The sequence below is a fragment of the Molossus molossus genome, unplaced genomic scaffold, assembly GCF_014108415.1.
Source record: "Molossus molossus isolate mMolMol1 unplaced genomic scaffold, mMolMol1.p scaffold_m16_p_4, whole genome shotgun sequence".
NCBI classification, from domain to species: Eukaryota; Metazoa; Chordata; class Mammalia; order Chiroptera; family Molossidae; genus Molossus; species Molossus molossus.
Genome location: NW_023425377.1, coordinates 124353807 through 124372875, shown reverse-complemented (window position 1 = coordinate 124372875; position 19069 = coordinate 124353807). Strand labels below are relative to the sequence as shown.

The window sequence follows — 19069 nt, the reverse complement described above, 5'->3', positions numbered from 1 at the left end:
CTTGGTTCCACGTTAACTCATGAAGGAACCAGTAAGGTTGTATCACTGGCCAACAAGCAAACACATCTGCCGTCGTTAGGAATGCCGAGATGAATCTGCAGACAGATGGAAAACTGGCTAATATCCACAGGGCCATAATCTCTTATATTCCACATGAAAACGTTCACTTGCACTTCTATGGACGAGCAGTATTTGCATGACTGTAAGTTTTCTAAGACGTACTAAGTTATCAAATAGCTTAAAGACTAGTCTCAACCCCTATAGAACTAGATAAACCTGGAAGGCTGTGCTAGAAGGGACCCCAGTGATTTGTTTTTTTCTTCCTGTTTAAATATCTTCTAGTTTTTTCTTGACACAGTCGAAGAAAAATGACTTTCCTTGTCAGTAAAATGAGAGATCTGGACTATGACTTCCGCGATTCTTCAGTATCAACACCCTGTTACTGGGATGCCTTGGCCATTTTTCTTTCTTTCTTTTTTTTTTTTTTTTAAGAATCTCAAGGATATTTTTAAAATTTTTTATATTCCTTTATTGATTTTAGAGAGGAAGGGAGAGGGAAAGAGAGATAGAAACATTGATGAGAGAGAACATCGACTGGCCACCTCCTGCATGCCCCCCACTGGGGATCGGGCCCACAACCTGGGCATGTGTCCTGACCAGGATTCGAACCAGTAACCTCTTGGTGCAGGGGTTGACGCTCAGCAGCTGAGCCACACCGGCCGAATACCCCGGCCATTTTCTACGTGTGCGCATAAAACTCATGGAACTTGTTTTGCCAGCATGTCAGAGCTATTGAAGTCATTTGTGTTAGTCAACATCAGCCGTGGCTGTGAGTATATCCTCTGTCTAAAAATAAAATCAAGCCCTGGCCGGTTTGGCTCAGCGGTTAGAGCGTTGGCCTGTGGTCCAGAGAGACCCGGGTTCGGTTTCCGCTAAGGGCACGTACCTCGGTTGCAGTTCGTCCCTGGCCCTGGTTGGGTCATGCAGGAGGCAGCCACTCGATGTGTCCCTTTCACATCGATGTTTCTCTCTCCTTCTCTCCCTCCCACTCTATCTGAACAAAATATCAAAAAATGTCCTCGGGTGAGGATAAAAATAAACAAATAAATAAAAATAAAATCAAACACAAATTCTGCCTCCCGTGTGTGTGTGCACTTGTTAATGGGAGCAGAACCTGACCACAGGTAGTGTAGGTGTATTTGTTCACTGTCTGTACCCAAAGTGACTTTACAGAAGGTGCTGCCAACTTGGTGAATATGACAAGTCAGGGCAATATTGTGTAGAGTTTGTAGATGGTGAGACTTTGAGAAGCGGTGGTTCAAGGTTTCTCTGATGCCTGCAGACACCCACTGCAGAGCCTGAGACTGCTGCTCGCAGTGGGGGGTGCTGGTGGAGGGTGGGGAGGCTACAACAGACCGCCTGTGGTTTTGTTTGTTTATTTACTTCATTGCTCCTCCGTCAGGCCAGCTCTAAACTTGAAAGCAGCAGAAACGAGGCACAGAGCCTCTGTAACTTCGTAATTTAAAAAATGGTTGTTGAGTGAATCGTGGACCCAAGTTCCCTTTCTCTGAACACAGAGCAGGTATCCTCAACCTATTTAGTTTTTTAGAATTGACTATGTTTGAAGGTGTGAAAGCATGAGTAATGATTACATGCAGCTGATATGTTTTGAGGATAAATATTCTGCTTTGTAGATTTTATCAGGTAAAACCCCATTCAGTTTAGAAATCAGCATCAGAACTTCTTTTTTATGTAAATTTGTTTATTCTCATTTGGATGGTCTCATTTGAGCTAAAACGATATTCTTGATGGTAAAACATAAAAACAATCACATTTCTTTGTTTCAGTCTTTCTTTTCTTTCATCCTAGTCATTCGTGTAGAGCGATGGGTAGTGTTCGGAGAGTTTCTGGTAATAGCACACCTACACAGATGTGCCGCAGGAAGCTAAAGTCCTTACCTGATACCCTCAGTAACTGCGACCTGATGAGTCATATATGGACTCAGGACGATTGCTACCGAATGGTGAAGATTGATGTCCCCAATATCTTTTTCTACACCAATAACATTGCATGGACTCAAGGGGCAAAAATATCAGAGGCCTAGATTTTAAACACACACACACACACACACACACACACACACACACCCCTTTATGCCTGTCCTCACAGATACACACGTACACAAAGGTGGTTGCTGGTAAGGCTCAGAGGCGGGCACGGGGAATGGGATGATGAGAAAAGGTAACTAATGGGACCAACACCTTGTATGTGAGCGCCAGGTGACACTCATTTATTTTATCCCAAAACCCCCGCGAAGGAGCCTCCAGGTGAAGAAAATGAAAGTCGATGTAAGCAGCAGCACTCAGTTTTGAAACGGTTTCACCTGACCCCAAAGCCAAGCGGCTGTAGAGTCAGATTTCTCCTGTTGCCCCTGACTCAGCGAGGGCCCCACACTGAAGCCCGGAGCCAGTAAGCCCACGTTTTAAGGTCAGAGCTGCCAGCACCTGGAGCAAGGCCATCCCCCAGCTTCTCCAGCAGCATGGCCCTCAGGGCCCATCCCGCACCAGCCAGCCTGCGTCCCCTCCCCAGGAGAACTGAGCGGGGGAGGGGGCCAGAGCTTTCCTCTCCCCAGAGCGAAGGGACAAGGAAAGGGGGGAAAGGATTATTCTAAAGACTGGGCTGCCTACAAGAGAAGGAGACCAACATTTCACCCCTATAATGGGATTTGGTTCCAGAGCAGACAGGTTGCTGGGCCCCATGGGACCCGGATAGAGGCAAGGAGATTTGGAGGGAGCGAGCGGGGAGCTGCCAGGACCGCCCTGCCTGCGATCTGTCAGTTTCTGTTAGAAGGGTCTCAGTTTGCCGGAAGTGAGAACTCGCGTTGTAGTTTGGGGCCGTGTAAGCTGTGTGTGTATATGGGTGTGTCTGAGAGGAGGTGGCTGGCAAAGATGCCCACACACTGCAGGTGAATGCCACCAACCAGGGGTCCCTAGAGTAGATGGTCAACCAGCCAAAGATAGCCAGGGCCCAGGGGAACAGCACCCACTGTCCCGCTCATTTGCAAAGGATGTTGGAGCCGCCTCCTCCTCCTCGGCCGCATGCCCAGTGAGATACACGTGGAAGAGGGAGGAGGAGATGGATACAGATGCAGACCTAGCCTGAGCTAGGGGAAGAAGATGAACTTTGAATTTAGTTTGAGAACAGGACTGAATTTTAAATGCCACAATGAGGCTGTTCAACCAAAATAGGCTGAAAATTTGTAAAGGCTGGCCAAGATATTGTTAAACCAATGCTAGAAGAAAAGTTTGAGGCCGGGGGGATCATTGAGCACAACTATCGGGAGAATTTTAGGAAAATATAACTCTTTTATATTTATAGCCCCTTCGAACAAAAGTTAAGTATAGTGGCTCTGGCTGGGTAGATCAGTTGGTTAAAGCATCATCCCCCAACGCCAAGGTCTGGGTTTGATCCCTGGTCAGGGCACACACAAGAATCAATGAATGCATAAATAAGTGAACAACAAATTGATGTTTCTCTCTCTCTCTCTCTCTCTCTCTCTCATCAATAAATAAAATTTTTTTTTTTTTATCCTCACCTGAGGATATTTTTCCATTTTTTGTACAGATAGAGTGGGAGGGAGAGAGAGAGAGAAACATCGATGTGAAAGGGACACATCGAGTGGCTGCCACCCGCACGACCAACCAGGGCCGGGGACAAACTGCAACCGAAGTACGTGCCCTTAGCGGGAACCGAACCCCGGTCTCTCCGGACCGCAGGCCGACGCTCTAACCGCTGAGCCAAACTGGCCAGGGCAAATAAAATTTTTTTAAAAGTTAAGAATAGTCATCAAGCCAATAACTCCATAATTTTCTCCCCTGTGTAACCCAGACAAGGGTAGTTAGCCATAGGCATATGTCTGGCACCTTGGGGCCCTTCTCAAGACTTCCCCAATTACCTGGAACTCCTCAAAACTGGTAAGGTGTGCCTATTTCCTTTAGCTACTTGCCCCTTACGTGCTTCTGCTTCTGCGGGGCATCGACCTGACTTCATGAGAAAGTTCCTGGCTGCCTTTGTCGCAGCTGAGGGAGAGAGAGGGTTCCGGCTCCCTCTGCAGGAGCAGTAGGTCAGATGCTTTAAAACAGTTCAGGCGTGGTGCCTTTGCAAGACATGCCGCCCCAAAGCTCGTCTGCTCCCCGTCCCGTGACCCCTAACCTCCACACACTCCCAGAGCCACCCCAAACTTCAAGTAGCAGCATCTAACCTAAGGTTACTGAACAGTGATCATGGTGGAAGATGGCCTAATGGGCTCCGGTGGTCTGCCTCTTCCTTTTGCCACAGACCTTGTCATTTCTCCTGCTAAGGGAGCAGAATGCCCTTCCCACTCTTTGACTTTGGGTTTAGCCCCGTGACTTGCCTCGGCCAACAGACGGACCAGGGAATGACACGGCGCCCTGACGAGCCCGGGCCGTCCCCCGCTCTGGGGTCGTCATTTTGATTTGAGCCGCTGCATTTTGGGATGTGGTGTATATAATGGGCCAAAAGCTAACTGATACCATCATTTTTGTAGTCCAGTGAAGAATTTATACCATTTTTTTGAAGCGCTATTACTTCTAGAGTAATTGTTTGCACTCGTGAGCTCAGTAAGTGATTAACTCCGATTTGTGCAATTTGCTGAAACACGTGTTTGCTGGACAGTCTGGGAAGACAGCGTGTCTGCACTCACGCTGTAGCATGGGGGGGTGTCAGTGGGACAGAGCATCAGCGGGACAGAGGTGTCAGCGGGACAGGGTGTCAGCGGGACAGGGCGTCAGCGGGACAGGGCGTCAGCGGGACAGAGCATCAGCGGGACAGAGGTGTCAGCGGGACAGAGGTGTCAGCGGGACAGGGCCACGCCTCCCGCAGGACCCCCAGGGCACGGAAGGTCGCTGAGTCTGCTCCGTGCGCTGCAGCCCAGCTCACTCATGAGTCACCCGTCAGGAACTCGGAGCACCTTCCCTACGGAAACGCTGGGTAATGTTTCTGGCAAACATCCACCAGCCCACTTAACTGCAGACCCGAACTGAAACACCGACTACCCCACGTGCCACGTGCGCAGGGAAGCGCTGTCCTCCGGCTCGGTCCCCTGCTCTCTCTGCTGTCCCCTTTCTCCTTCTCGCTCTTTCCAAAGGAAGAGGAGCGATCGCTTGAAGCCTGCTGTGTACTGGGTCTCCTTTCCCACATGGGCAGGGTCGCTGTCTGGATGGACAGTGAGGACCCGCACTGTCTCTCAGCCGTGGTGTCCTCTCCCACACGGCTAGTGGACGTGGACTCTCTCTCTCGCTCTCCCTCTCTCCTTCCCAGACATGCCTGACCCATGATTCGTATTTGCAAAGACAACCAAAAGCCCACTTAGTCTCAGGCCTAAGATGGGTTCTCCATCCTGGAGGGACCCAAACCATTTAATCAGGGCGTTTAAAAAGTGCGGGCGCAGGCTGACACACCAGTGCTTGGCCCCTGTCATTTGGCTGGTGGTCCGAGTTGGGTACCGGCCGCAGTCAGAAAGCTGGAGGGGCCAGAGGCAGTTAGGACTCCTGTGCCCAGTCCCTGCTGTTCTGTCCCCCGCCGGAAATCCTTCCCGTGTGCGGCCCAGACGGCTGGCACAGCTCCCAGGCGGCCCTCCTCACGACTGCAAGGGGACACCCTCCCGTTTCACAGCGGCTCGAGTTCTGGAAGAATCTCCAGTTTTTCCATGGGGGAGGAGTGGTCAGGTTTTGTTAGAAGAGGAACGTAAAAGTTGAAACTAAGAGAGGTAGTAGAAGTGTATGTGTGTTCCACTTCAGAACTCGGGGACCTAACTGCTCCCTGACCTTGGCCTCCACTGATACAGCCTCTCCGAACACCAACAGTCCACACCTGCCCCGAGCATCGCCACGCCAGCTGCCACCGCTCACTTACTCAGTTAAAACCCTGTTAATTCCGCCTCAGTGTTTAAAACTCAAACTGCTTAGCATAGACAGAGGACGTTCCTGTTGATAACTGGAATGCTCTCTTTAAATTCACTCTGAAAGCCATTTCTCTCCATGGTCTTTCTCTTAAGGGTCTAATGTGCTCAAAAGAAAGGCCATGTACATTAGCATTTATTTTCCCTACAAATTTTACAGCCACTAAAACCTATTATTGATAGTTGCATATTTTAACTCTAAAAATTTAATGAAATCTTTAAACCTTTGAGAGTTTCCTAGCCTCCCTTTCATAGAGTTGGTATTTAGAAATGAGTTGAATCCGTGTCTCATGTCTTACTTGCAGTTCCAATACCTGTCAAGGCCAAAGGGAGCCCTTGCATCTGGAGCACAGGTGACTTGAGCCAAGGGCTTCGAGACGGAGTGAGGCCACCTGTGCATGGACTCTCGTCCCCTCCGAGAGCTCTCTAAACTCTCAGGAGGCCCTGTTCTCACACACTGCTGAGAGGCTCAGGAGTAGCACCCCCCCACGCTGGGCCCCTACGCCACTCAGCTGCACAGTCCTGGCTCTGGTCGTGGCAGGTGGACAGGGGAGGCGTTGGCGATGTGCTGTCTGAGGGGGAGCCGGAAAGTTCCGGGAGAGCAGGGATGAGCCAGGGAACGAGAGAGCTTCGACAGCACTGGAATCTGGCGCCGTGTGCCCCAGGGCAGGTACAGCCATGCTCCCAAGTACACGAGGGACTCCGTGCTCTTTAAAACAGATCAAAATACTCCTCTTCTTGATCCACAGATGTGGGCACATGTCTAGAGACTGGCACTACTTTTGGCCACTCCACCAGCTGTCAGGTAGCCAAGGAAGAGGTGGGGTCCCCGGGTGAGGCAGCTCCTGGAGGCGGTGGGCTCCCGCACAGGCTGTTTGGGGACAGGCCCCTCCTCCTAAGCTTCAGAGGAGGTTTGGACCCCAGCACCCCTCAGCGTTCACCTGAAATGCACGGGCTGTTTCTTTCTCTTAGACTCCATGCAAACACTCTTAGTTAGCAGTTTACAAGTCCTAGTAAAATCTCTTTAACTGCTTATAGAATTTGGGATGTAGTATTATCAATCTAAAGAAGCTATCAACCAAGAAATATTTCAATAAGGCTGTCTCGCTGTTATCACTGCCAACAACAGTTCCTAAGGTGGAGAATCAAGGTGTGGCCACCAAAAGTCAAACAGCCTGATGTGTGGACAGGGCCAGGTTTTCTCCTCAGGCTGCAACAACCTTCAGCCGAGTCTTTTCGTGTGGGTTGTGTGCATCGCCTCCCCGGGCAACACACCTTTTCCTTCAAAAAGGGAGCCAGTAGAGTACTTTCCTGATTTTTCATGCCAGAGAGAATGGTAGGTTATCCAAATAAATCTTACTGGAATGTACGAGGAACATTCTCAGAATTCAGTCTTCGAGGGTGACAAAGCCCTGAGGCGAGAGGAACGAACCCGGGCGCCTGCCCCGCACCGAGCCCTGCTGGGACACGGACGCAGGGACTCGGCCAGCACCGCCCGGGCAGCTCGGCTTTGTCGGCTCATCACTCGGACAGCCACACAGATGATGGCATTATTCATAGCTGGCCGCCTGGATTACGTTTTCACATATTTCTCCAGTTCCTGCTGGGGGAGAGAGGCCTCCTATGGGCAGACCGACAGACTCAGAAAGACAGAGCAAGGGACAGCGAAGGGAAAACGGATTCATGATGACACAGATGTAAAATTCCCTAGTTAAGAACAAGGCTGCAATAAAAATACACATATGAAGAAAAGTATTGTTTGGTACTTTTCCATTAATTTTTCAAAGGTCTTGACCTCCTAAAGAAAAATTTCTGACTAACAGGGGTTTTCCTCACCGCTGAGTTCCTTCTTCTGCGGGTCCTGCAGCGACACAATGGTCCTATATTTGGCCCTCAGACAGTTGCCACGGAAATGAGAGGGGCAGACGCTCACAGCTTCTGGCTTCACTGTGGGATCCAGCGAAGAACATGATTAAGCTGTCGGAGAACCTCCCTAAGTTCGGTTTTACCTGATAAGTAAGAGTTTCCAGAAAAATGGTGACACATACGGGAAGGAAAATAGATTGTTTAACTCACTCTGAGAAATCCCTTTTGATTCATACACTGTCTACATGATCGAAACAGAAGAAACCATCAGTTTCTCTAATCAGACTGCTCAGTTCACAGACAGGTGCTGGGGGGCTAATGGAACTTCCCCATGCTGGCCCGAGGAGGGATCCGTCGGTTAACACAGGGAACAGGGGTTCCCGAGTGCCAGAGACGTGAGGAAGCAAAATGCTAAGTGAGGCCACCGCCAGGGAGAGGGAATGAGAGGGAGGCACACGGATGCCATTTAAACTATTTTTAAAGAAAATTAAATATCCTATTTGAAAAAAAAAAAAAATCACAGCATCAAGCTGAAACACTGGTTTCTCACAGGTGGACCAGAGAAGACTTGGAGCCTGGGGGCCTCGACGTCAATGGACTTGAAACTTGATCTGTATCATTTGTTCCCAGCAAACGAGACCTGGTTTCTCTGGGCAAGAACTCCAGCCGTCACTCTGAACCCACAACAGTTCTAGTTCACGCCATTGGCCTCCAAGGAGGTGCTGCCGGGTTGAGGGGATGCGTGGTTTTCACACATGCTACAACAGACTGGCAGCAGCCGGTATGTCGACAGCTGTTGGGGAGAAGACTTCGGTTCTGGTGGGATGGGAAAAAGAAGTTGCAGTTTGAAAGGATTCTACCCTCGAGCTTCCAATTGTGATTTTAAAGTTCTTCTAGTTAAAAATATTCTAGTATCTGTAGACTTGCTGTTGGGCATGTACACTCGCACAACCACTTTGGAGATCAATCTGGAAATACCTTAAAAAGCTGAAGATGCAGATTTTATGCAACCCAACAGTTTCATTACGAATTGACTCCTGTGGGTTGACTGAATGGTGCCCCCCAAATTCCTCATGTGATGGTATCTGCAGATGGGGTCTTTAGTAGGTAGTTAAGGTTAAATGAGGTCATAGGGTGGAGCCCTGAATCCATACGATAAGGAAAGAGAGAGAGATCTCTCGCCCTCTCTCTGTCATGTGGACACAGGGAGTAGGTGACCGTTTATAAGCCAGGAAGGGAGCGCTCCCCAGAACCTGACGATGCTGGCACCCTGGTCTCAGACTTCTGGCTTCTAGAACTGTGAGAAAGTACATTTCTGCTGTTTAAACCACCCAGTCTGTGTATTTTGTTATGGTAGCCCGAGCTCAGACAGTGGCTGTCCTAGGAAAGCCCTTATACAGATGGACGAAGGAAATGTAAGGGTGTTCCTGATAGTGGTGTCCCTAACAGTAAAAATATGAAAACAGTCTAATTTCCTGTAGAAAAGTGAACTGTTCACACAACAGGAGTCTATAGAGCAGTTGAAAGGAATAGATATTAACACGTATCAATGTCGATAAATCTCAAAAATACAATGTCAAGTAAAAAAATCCAGCTGCGAAAGGGCATTTAGACACCTAACTGGTGGTCTACAATCTTAGGGATACACACGCATAGGTCAGAGTACAGGCAATTGCCTGGAAATGATACTTCTGAGAAGAGAGGGGAAAATGATAGGGGGCAAGACAGAAACTTTTGCTGTATCTGTAAATGTTTTATTTCTTAATAAAGAAAAGAGGTTTGTGCCCATGTCAGCAAATTGTTTGCATCCTTGAAGTCTGGCTGATAAGCGCATAGTGACTGTTACATTACATTCCATAGGTTTCACTTACTTCGTAGATGGAAGTTGTTTTTCGTATCATCTGGGTTTCAGCAGTACAACAGGGCTTTGCAGACAGACCTGTTTTACATGCTGCAATAGAAGCCCCGAGATCTTTGGGTGGCTTGGCCAAAGTCTGATCTAGTTAAAGGGCGACTTGAGGATTAGAAACTTGCTTTCTGTCTTTCTCCATAGCGTACCCTGTATGTCTGTTAATTATGTGCTATAGGGACCGTGTCTCCAACCATTTCTTCTAGGCCTGAAATGATCCAAAGCGTGTCCAATTGCGGAAGACCAGGTTTGAACCTAGCTGGCCCTCCTGTCCCCCAAATCGTCTCCAAGGCTGATGTGTTCCCTGGTTTACTTGCTGCAGGTGTTAGACTTACTTAGGAGAGGTCAGATTTCCCACTTAGGAGAAAATGGATATAAGAAAACAAGATTACTGATCTGGAAATTTTCTGAAACAACTGAGAAGTTGGCAGAAGCTTTAAAATGGAGGTTTTGCCAATTGTAATTAATTTTGGCTGGAAGATTTTAATTAGGACATTGCTGTGCTTTGTGGGATAATTTTTAATACTATTCAACACAGATGTATAGCAGGAGAATTAGTAATTGATACTCAAATTTCCAAATTAACCCAAATAATTGAATTACTGAGAAATGGATGATATGAAGGGTTCCTTCCATGCCCTAACATGGAACCAACGGGTAGGAGACATTCAAGGACATGAAGTTTTATTGCTGCAACTCTGAACATATCCAAACATAAGCATGTTTCACAATGCTCTTGGTCATGTGCGACATAGTTGGGGAGAAGAATTTTTCTGCATGAATTAGATAGTGTCAACCTTCTTCAGACACCTTATGGAACTTTTTAACCTACATTTCATGAAAAATAGACACATGAAAAGACACATGAGGAGGACTGAACTCCTTTTGAGGAATAACAACAAAATATAACTTAAGCATAAGTCTATACTACACATTCACCAAAAATACACAGTTGAGGGGAGGGAGGGGAAGTGTACACACACACACACACACACACACACGTGTGCTAAGCCAGCCATAGGTAAGGAAATGCTCTCTACTCTGGCTCAAATTGAACTGCTGTCTTCTTCCAGTGTCTGGTGTGGCTGGCCCTCCACAGTGCATCCCACAACATTCTCATCTGTGGCTTTCCTCCTCAGAACCCTTATCTCTATTTGCCAAAAAAAAAAAAAGGAAAAAAACCATCCTCAGACTCCAGCTTATCTGATTGTTCAGAGTCCATTTTAAATCCTATCCTGCTAAGAGTGTTCCTAAAATAATCTTCTTTCCACATGCTTGGCGAGACATTGGGGTGCTCTGTGTCCTCTGCCAGGGGCCGGGAGAGCTCTGTGATGTTCCGCTGCTGGGTGGGTGGAAGGGCTGTGGCCACCCTGGTCCCTTGGGCGGGAAGGGGCCTTCGGACCGAGCTGGCCTGAAACTCTAAGGCGTGATGCTTCTTCCACCTCAGCGCTGAGCACGCCTCTGGACCCCGCTGCTTAGCGGGGAACAGTGTGGGGTTGCTACTCACGTTCACGGTGCTTTACTTCTTAATTTGTATAGGGGTTGATATTGAATTAGCTACAATATATTTCCAAGAGAAGTAAGAGGTACTTATATATTTCTAATAAAAATACAGAAAACTGATGTAATACAGTGAACCTATGTATTTTTTCATCAGCTTAAATTTCATTTAAAGGACCTTATTCCAGAACACAATGTATTTCGACGATAGGTGTTTCTTTGTTTATATGTACTTCATTCTTTTGACTATGTCACTTTTCCCAAAACCGAGGCTATAGATCTGTTATTAACTCTCTGGTGAAGTGTGAAAATAGAAGTGTTCCGTTCTCAATGAAACTGGTGTATTGGGGGCTAGAACAAATTAAGTAAGTGTGATTCTTGAAGACTTCAGAGCCTGTATGTGACTATCTAGTATACAACAGAAGAGATGCTCAAGTATACAATGTAACCACCACCCATCCTTCCTTTTTGATGTTGTATTGTACAATGCTTATTCGTATCGCTTGGGCACCATATTTATAAATATTTAAGCAGATTATATAAACTTGGACTTATATTTCTAATTTATTTTCATAGTATCTTCCTAACCTAGTTTTTAAAGAGGTGAATTTTTTACTTCTTTTAAATTACAAAATTTATGTTCATAAAAATTCAAACCATAGATAGGTATGATGAATAAAAAGCAAACAGCTTCACCGTCTCCCAAATCACGCCGTCCTGTCCAGAAGTAACCACTGTCAACAGTTTGGTGATTTTCTTTTTAGCCATTTTTATATGAAACAACTGAATTCTTTCCTTATATAGTCAGAGGAAAATGTCAGACATCTTCAAAATTAGATTGGAAGGGAAAATGTTTTTCTAAAATCTTCAAATAACGTATTTCCCCCTGATAATTCCATGGGTTACATTTTGAATAGTATCAGATTGGTTTTAAGTGAAATTTTTTATTTTTCATAATTAGTTACCAAGGAAGTTGGTTTAGGAATAATACAATTTCTGTAATTTTTTTCTCAAGTTATGCTTGATAAATTACATCTTTAATTTGATCTTTTAAAAAATTCTTTAACTGATTTATGTCTATCAAAATAAGCCTAAATCAGAGCACACCTCCCCTCACCAAACTGAGATAAGACCTCAACGCCCTCTAGTGGTGTGACCTCCATGCTCCATCTTGTGACCAACCCATGATTTCAGTGGGTAACCTTAATGTTAGAATTGTACTTCCCTATTTCATTCATTTACCAAATATTTAAACGTATACTTAAAACTTTCTGGTTAAAATGAGCCATCACCAAGAAAGCAAGGGACATTGATTTGGGGAGGGGAAGGCAATGCCCATACATAAAATATTAAGTAATGACTTTTATCACTATAATCTCTGATCTGACAAACTATTTGCTTGTCTTGATAGCCTACTCTTGACCACTGCATGACTCTCTGCTATTGAATTTACAAAGACTTAAATCTATTGTTTAAATTTTTTTCCAAGTGTCTTTTCCTTTCATTTCACTTCTCCAGATTTACCACTGTCCTTACGTCTGACTTCACTCACTTTTCCGAACAACAAAGATTCACTTTCCTGCTTCTCTGCCCCTGGGAATATGGGCTGGTGGCCTCTCCTGGGTAAAGATGACACCTGCCCAGGGGTGATGGGCAGCCGAGCAGAGGGTCAGAGCCCCAGGGGGAGCAGCAGCCCTCACGTGGTATCCGGATAAGCCACTGCCTGTCCATGTGCTGAGGAGCTGGTCACTTAAACCCTCTGTCCTCGTCTATACAATCAGAACGACAAAGCCGTGTCCCGCAGGCATAGGGCTTGCTCAGAAAATCCATGTGAAGGAGGGAGAGCAGGACCCAATACACAGAAGGACTCAGTAACTGTCACTAACATTGCCATTTCATCAGAGTCCTGGAAGTAAAAATGAGGGAGCATGAATAACAGGTTTGAATCCAACCTCTTTTTTCCAAACCAAATACAGCTATTCGCCAGAAACAGGTTGGAGCTGGAGGGCTGCCGAAGTGTCTAGGACTTGAGAGGGGAAGTTCTAGAGCAGGGATTCGAGAGAAACAAACAACACCGGCCACGTGCCCTGCTGCACCAGCCCCGGCCAGCTCCGGAGTGACAGGTGTCAGGGTGAGCTCCGAAAGACCCGGCAGGGGACAGCATCTGCGAGCGCAGACCTGGGCGAGAGCTTGATGGGGTAGCCGGCCTGCCGCAGGCTGCAATGCGAGTTCAGGCCAGGAGTGGGGGCGAGGGGCAGGACATCCCCGGACTTTCAGTCTGGACATGGAAATACTACATCCTGGGAGTGGGCTTCCCTTTCTCCACATTCGCTCCAACTTGGTACTTTTGTCTTGCTGATAACAGCCTTTCTAAAGGGTACGAGGTATCTTGCCCTAGCCGGTTTTGCTCAGTGGTTAGAGCGTCTGCCTGTGGACCATGAGTCACAGGTTCGATTCCAGTCAAGGGCACGTATTTCGGTTGTGATTCGTCCCCGGCCCTGGTTGAGGTGGTGCAGGAGGCAGCCACTTGATGTGTCCCTTTCACGTCGATGTTCCTCTCTCTCTCTTTCCCACACTATCTGAACAAAAATGGAGAAATGTCCTCAGGTGAGGAAAGAAAATAAAGGGTATGAGGTATCTCACTGGGGTTTCGATTTGCATTTCCTTTCTAACTAGTGATTTTGAGCATCATTTCATTTCTCTGTTGGCCATCTGTATGCCTTCTTGGGAATAGTGTTCATGTCCTCTGCCCATTTTTTAAATCAGATTTGTTTTTTCAGGTGGGGCGTTTAAAGTTGCATTTTTTTTTTACAAGTCTCACTCCAGAGACCCTTACTTGGGTTTAGACAGCGTGGGTCCCACAGGTGGCATCGTCGCCTGTTATCAGGATCAGAAAGTCTCAGCACTTCTGCCCTGCAGCTTGGTGTCAGAGTTGCCAAGGAAGACACAGCACCGTCAAGGACCAGAGGGAGCAGCGACTTGCTCATGCGCAGAAGGAACGGTGCTAGATCAGCTTCTGCAGTGAACGTGGGTTCCGGGGCTGCAGGGCACATGGCCCGCACCCACCCCTCGCGACCTTTCCGAAGAGGACAGACAGCAGAGGGCTGGCCAGGTGCCATATGACACACATGCTGAAGCAGAACGGAGGTCCACGTTGAGTCTGAGAGAGAGATTCTCAGACAAGGTCACACGTCCAGCACAAGCTGTGGGGACTCTCCCTGAGGAAGTGATCCTGGCCCAAGGCCCTTTTTCACTCGGCCCAGGGAGGGACGAACCACTGCCTGCAGGGACTGCTTTTCCGGACAGATGCGCTCTCACAGAGAAAACACGGACAGTTCAGTTACAAGAGTCCTAGAAAATATACTTATCCTGAGAGTTTTTCCACAGGGAAGCAGCGTAATGGGAGAAAAGATAATTTTTTATTTATTTTTTAATGTCAGAGAGAGGAAAGGAGAGAGAGAAATTGATTTGTTGTTCCACTTATTTATGCATTCATTGGTTGATTCTTGTATGTGCCCTGACCAGGGATCAAACCCACAACCTTGGCGAATCATGACGATGTTCCAACCAACCAAGCTACCCAACCAGGGCAAAGATACAAAATTTATAATCCATGTTTTATTTAGTATCTATGGGTAATAAAGCAATTTTTAAATTTAAGTTTTCTGAACCTTCGTTTTTCCCTTATGTAGTTGGAGTTAATACTACCAGCTTCCAAGTTGTAATATATTAACTGAGATTAATATATCTAGGACATTGATATTTTTAAAAATGCTATCTTATAGGGTCAAACTGGTAGGGAAATCTGAGTGATACAAATGCCGCTTTGAATTTCTTTATAGAAAGAAAAATAGCAAATAATGTAGCTACCAGACAGTTTTATTTAATATTTTACAGGTCTGAATAACTGCTGAAAAAGCAAATGGTCACCAGTTTTTAAAGAGCTGCACACAAGAAAATAATGGGTAAGTAATGGCTTATTTGCCAAATTCATTTGCATGTGGGGCCAATTTCATTAAACTTTTAAAAAAATGATTAGTCCTTGGATCCTGGCAGCTAGAATTAATACTTTTCTTGGATTCATGGTTCAAGGAAGTCATTACATTTTGTTCATTGATGTTGTAGATTTAATAACATATTGGTAGAAACATGTAACTTCTCACATGGGTTAGACATCAAGAGACTAACCTGTGCATATAGACTGAAAATTGAAAATGAATATCCAGATATTATAGAACTGTGTAACACATACAAATCTGTTAACTTCCAGAAGGAACAACAACAACAACAAAAAACACACACAGTATTAATAAAGACTGGTCTTTTGCATCATTCTCAAAAATTCTTCCTCATTTATTTCTCCATCCCCATCATGATCAGCTTCATCAAGCATTTCCTGTAAATCAAAACATAAATATGATATGTGAACTCTACTAAAAATGAATGATGCAAATGAATACTGAAATATATACTCAAGAATTTAATTTAAATGTATGTATGAGTACAATTAAGTAATACTATTTAAATTATACTATACATAAATAATTGTATATAATTATACATGTAAACTATAAGTACATGTAAAAATAAGTAAAATTTACCTTAAGTTCGTCATCTGTTAAATTTTCCCCCAGTTCCTTAGCAACCCTCTTGATGTTATTTAATGTTATGCTTCCAGTATCATCATCATCAAATAATTTGAAAGCTTTCAGCAGTTCTTCCTTTTCATCTTTTTCATTCTTTAAAAACAGAAATAGCTCAATGTTATTAGTCTTTCATTTATTTATTCAATGAAGCTGGACCTGCAGGTGTTTGAGGTGGAGAGCAGCACCGACCAGGTAGCTGAGCTCTGCCCTGACCACCTGCTCTGCCTTTTCAGGTCCGCCCTGCACTCACCTCTGCCCTCAGGTATTTGCACTTACCTCTGCCCTCAGGTATTTGCACTCATCTCTGCCCTCAGGTATTTGCACTCACCTCTGCCCTCAGGTACTTGCACTCACCTCTGCCCTCAGGTATCTGCACTCACCTCTGCCCTCAGGTATCTGCACTCACCTCTGCCCTCAGGTATTTGCACTCACCTCTGCCCTCAGGTATTTGCACTCACCTCTGCCCTCAGGTACTTGCACTCACCTCTGCCCTCAGGTACTTGCACTCACCTCTGCCCTCAGGTATCTGCACTCACCTCTGCCCTCAGGTATTTGCACTCACCTCTGCCCTCAGGTATTTGCACTCACCTCTGCCCTCAGGTATTTGCACTCACCTCTGCCCTCAGGTATTTGCACTCAGTGTCTACTGAAGTGGGAGAGGCCCAGGGTGGTAAAGAGGATGTATTTCTTATTGACCCCAGGAACTGAGATCCGTTACAAACACATGGGCTCCAAGGTCACAAGGAAGTTGTTTCGTTCAATGTTCCCAGAATAGTGCCTGGCAAAAATAGGCACTCAATACATATTTGTGGAGTTGAAGGCTACACATTGCTGGTCCCATTCGATCCATCTACATATCCTAGTATTTCCTAACAAAAATAACCTCTTCACACTGGACAGTCTTTGTTACTACCCTGAAAACATCTTTAATCTTGCTATTCCTGTCTAAACCCCAAGCATCTTTAAATTCTTCTATGAAACCTCTGATTGTACTTCTTTGTAAAACACAATCACTACCATACCATTTTTATACTCATTATGGCAAAAAAGTCTTCAAAACTAATGGTGCCAGTTCCTTCTTTGTCGACTTCAGCTATCAATTGTTTAACTTCTTCTTTCTTTGGTTCAAATCCTAAGGCCTGCATTGCAATCTGAAATAGGAAGCAAATAAATTATGCCATGATCTCATTCCTAGCTTTAAAAGTACCTATCAATTACTAGATTCTTTTTCTTTTCTTTTCTTTTTCTTTCTTTTTTTTTTTTTTTTACTATGGACAGGGTATAAACCTAGAAAGTTGGCTCAGCAGGCCTTCTAATCCTGTTGTGCCTGAGGACATGTCACTGTCACCCCTTGGGCTTTGGCCAGTTCATTTATAAAACAAGAATAAAATGCTCAACAAGATACTGTTCTGTCAGTGTGAGGCAGCTGTCTGCACTGAAGGGACCTTACATCAAGCTTTCAGAAGGCCAGTTAAAGACTTAAAAGATTGCCACAAATAAAGGACACAGTTTTTTAAATGTTTTAGAATTAGAAGTAATCTTACAACCTTCAATTCTTTTACACCTATGGTTCCAGACCCATCAATATCAAATAAATCAAAGGCCTCTTTAATTTCTTGTTTTTGAGTTTCATTCAGTTCAATGTTTGCTGCTCTTTTCTTCCATTGGTCTGAACTTGTGCAGTACCTGGATGCCTGTAATAAGCACACATGTGGGCGAAAGATAAGCTATGTAATCAGGAAAGTCACCAGAACCAGAATAATTGATGAAATTGATGATGAACTAACTATGTATAATAATCATCGTCAAATATCCTCTTCTCTACTATATAATGATCCTCAATAATGTGTACCTTTCCCTATGCTAACATTTTTGCTTTAGTCATTACTATCTTAGTGGAAAGCCCGGTTCTTTTTACCAATTAGGCTTTTCCTTCTAATTAGTGCCTTTAGAGAAGAAGAGGCCATACCACAGTGTGGCTCAGTGGACTGATCGCCCCCCATGGACTGACAGGTCCCTGTTGGATTCCAGGTCTGGGCTTGATCCCCAGTAGGGGGAGTGCAGGAGGCACCCCGTTGGTGTTTCTCACATTGGTGTTTCAAAGCTCTCTCTACTTCTCCCTTCTTCTCTCTCTAAAAAAAAAAATCAATTAAAAAAAACATATTAAGAGAAGAAGCAAAGGACAGCATACTAGAAGAGTAAGTATGTGGGAATACAATAGGTCAGTGTATCTGAAAAGCACTGTGGAAGGCTTCTTTACTTCCATTATGCCTAAAGGTCTCATCATAAAACTTACTTTGTGGGATATGCTTGATTGGAACATAATACCCTTTCCCACCTTCTAGCATGCTTTCCTGTATTGCAGAGGCTGACAAGTGGAAACAAACAAAAAAGCCCTACATTTTCCAGGTGAAAAACTACTCCAGGGATCTGGGTAAGAAGACAGGTTGGGCCAGTTATCAGTCTTCAGGCAAGGTGGGGGTCATCTTCCTGCTATTTGCCATTTTCCACTGGCAAGCGGGGTCGGCGGGGTCGGCGTTCCTCGCGGGCCCCAGCTGCAGCTCAGTTGGGCATCCCGTCCCCAGCTTCGGGTGGAGGCAGCAGGGCAGGGGCGGCAACCGGCCTCGGCGCGTGCTGGCGGGGCGGCGGCTGCTCTCTGGTCTGTCTGGTCGCCGGGCTGCAGGTGCACTGGCGTGGCCGCCCTCGGAAGCCCCCGCTTCCTACAGTGGCAGAGCTCCTGGGTCCCTGGCCAGTTTTTCAGAGTCCAGGACTTTCCTAGAGGCCCAGGCCCTCCAGCTGTTTCAGCCTCTTATTCTTTGTCTTGAACTCCTTTCGGGCCAATCAGGGAACCTATCTTAGACTGGCGGTGTTGGCGCTTGATGGGGCTCCTGAAGGGAACATGAACTGGAGAACCGCCCCTTGTCCCTAGGGCCGCGGACAAGGCGCTTATTTGCAACGAGAGGAGGGGATACTGCTGACACTGGAGGATCATGAAAAGGAGGCGAATACTGCATTTCACGGTCTAAACGGAATTCCTTCCTTGCTCCGGAGAGGAATCTCGGCCCTTCCCCAGCCCCTGTCCCAGCAAGAGGTTGCAGCTGCGCACTCACCATGTCGGCCACCGGCGGTCTCAGCCGGGAGCCGGGACCTCCACCTCCCACCACGCAG

At 46.1% G+C, this 19069-nt stretch overlaps 1 protein-coding gene and 1 long non-coding RNA gene across 3 annotated transcripts in view; one reads left to right on the top strand and one right to left on the bottom strand.

The window, feature by feature from the left end:
* LOC118615884 overlaps nt 1-15502 on the top strand; it is a 39065-nt gene extending 23563 nt beyond the window's left edge. The window contains exon 3 of one of the 2 annotated variants that reach the window (XR_004956498.1): nt 15153-15502. This is a non-coding gene — a long non-coding RNA (uncharacterized LOC118615884). Of the gene's footprint in view, nt 1-8398; nt 10245-15152 lie in introns of those variants that run through there. The other variant, XR_004956499.1, reaches the window with a different exon arrangement.
* Nucleotides 15503-15561: 59 nt separating this feature from the next.
* Nucleotides 15562-19069, bottom strand: LOC118643996 (centrin-4). The gene is made up of 4 exons (XM_036282287.1): nt 19012-19069; nt 16924-17052; nt 15857-15994; nt 15562-15651 (listed from the first exon to the last, which is right to left on the bottom strand). Exons 1-4 carry the CDS (start codon nt 19012-19014, stop codon nt 15562-15564), a joined length of 360 nt encoding a protein of 119 aa, XP_036138180.1. The 5' UTR covers nt 19015-19069.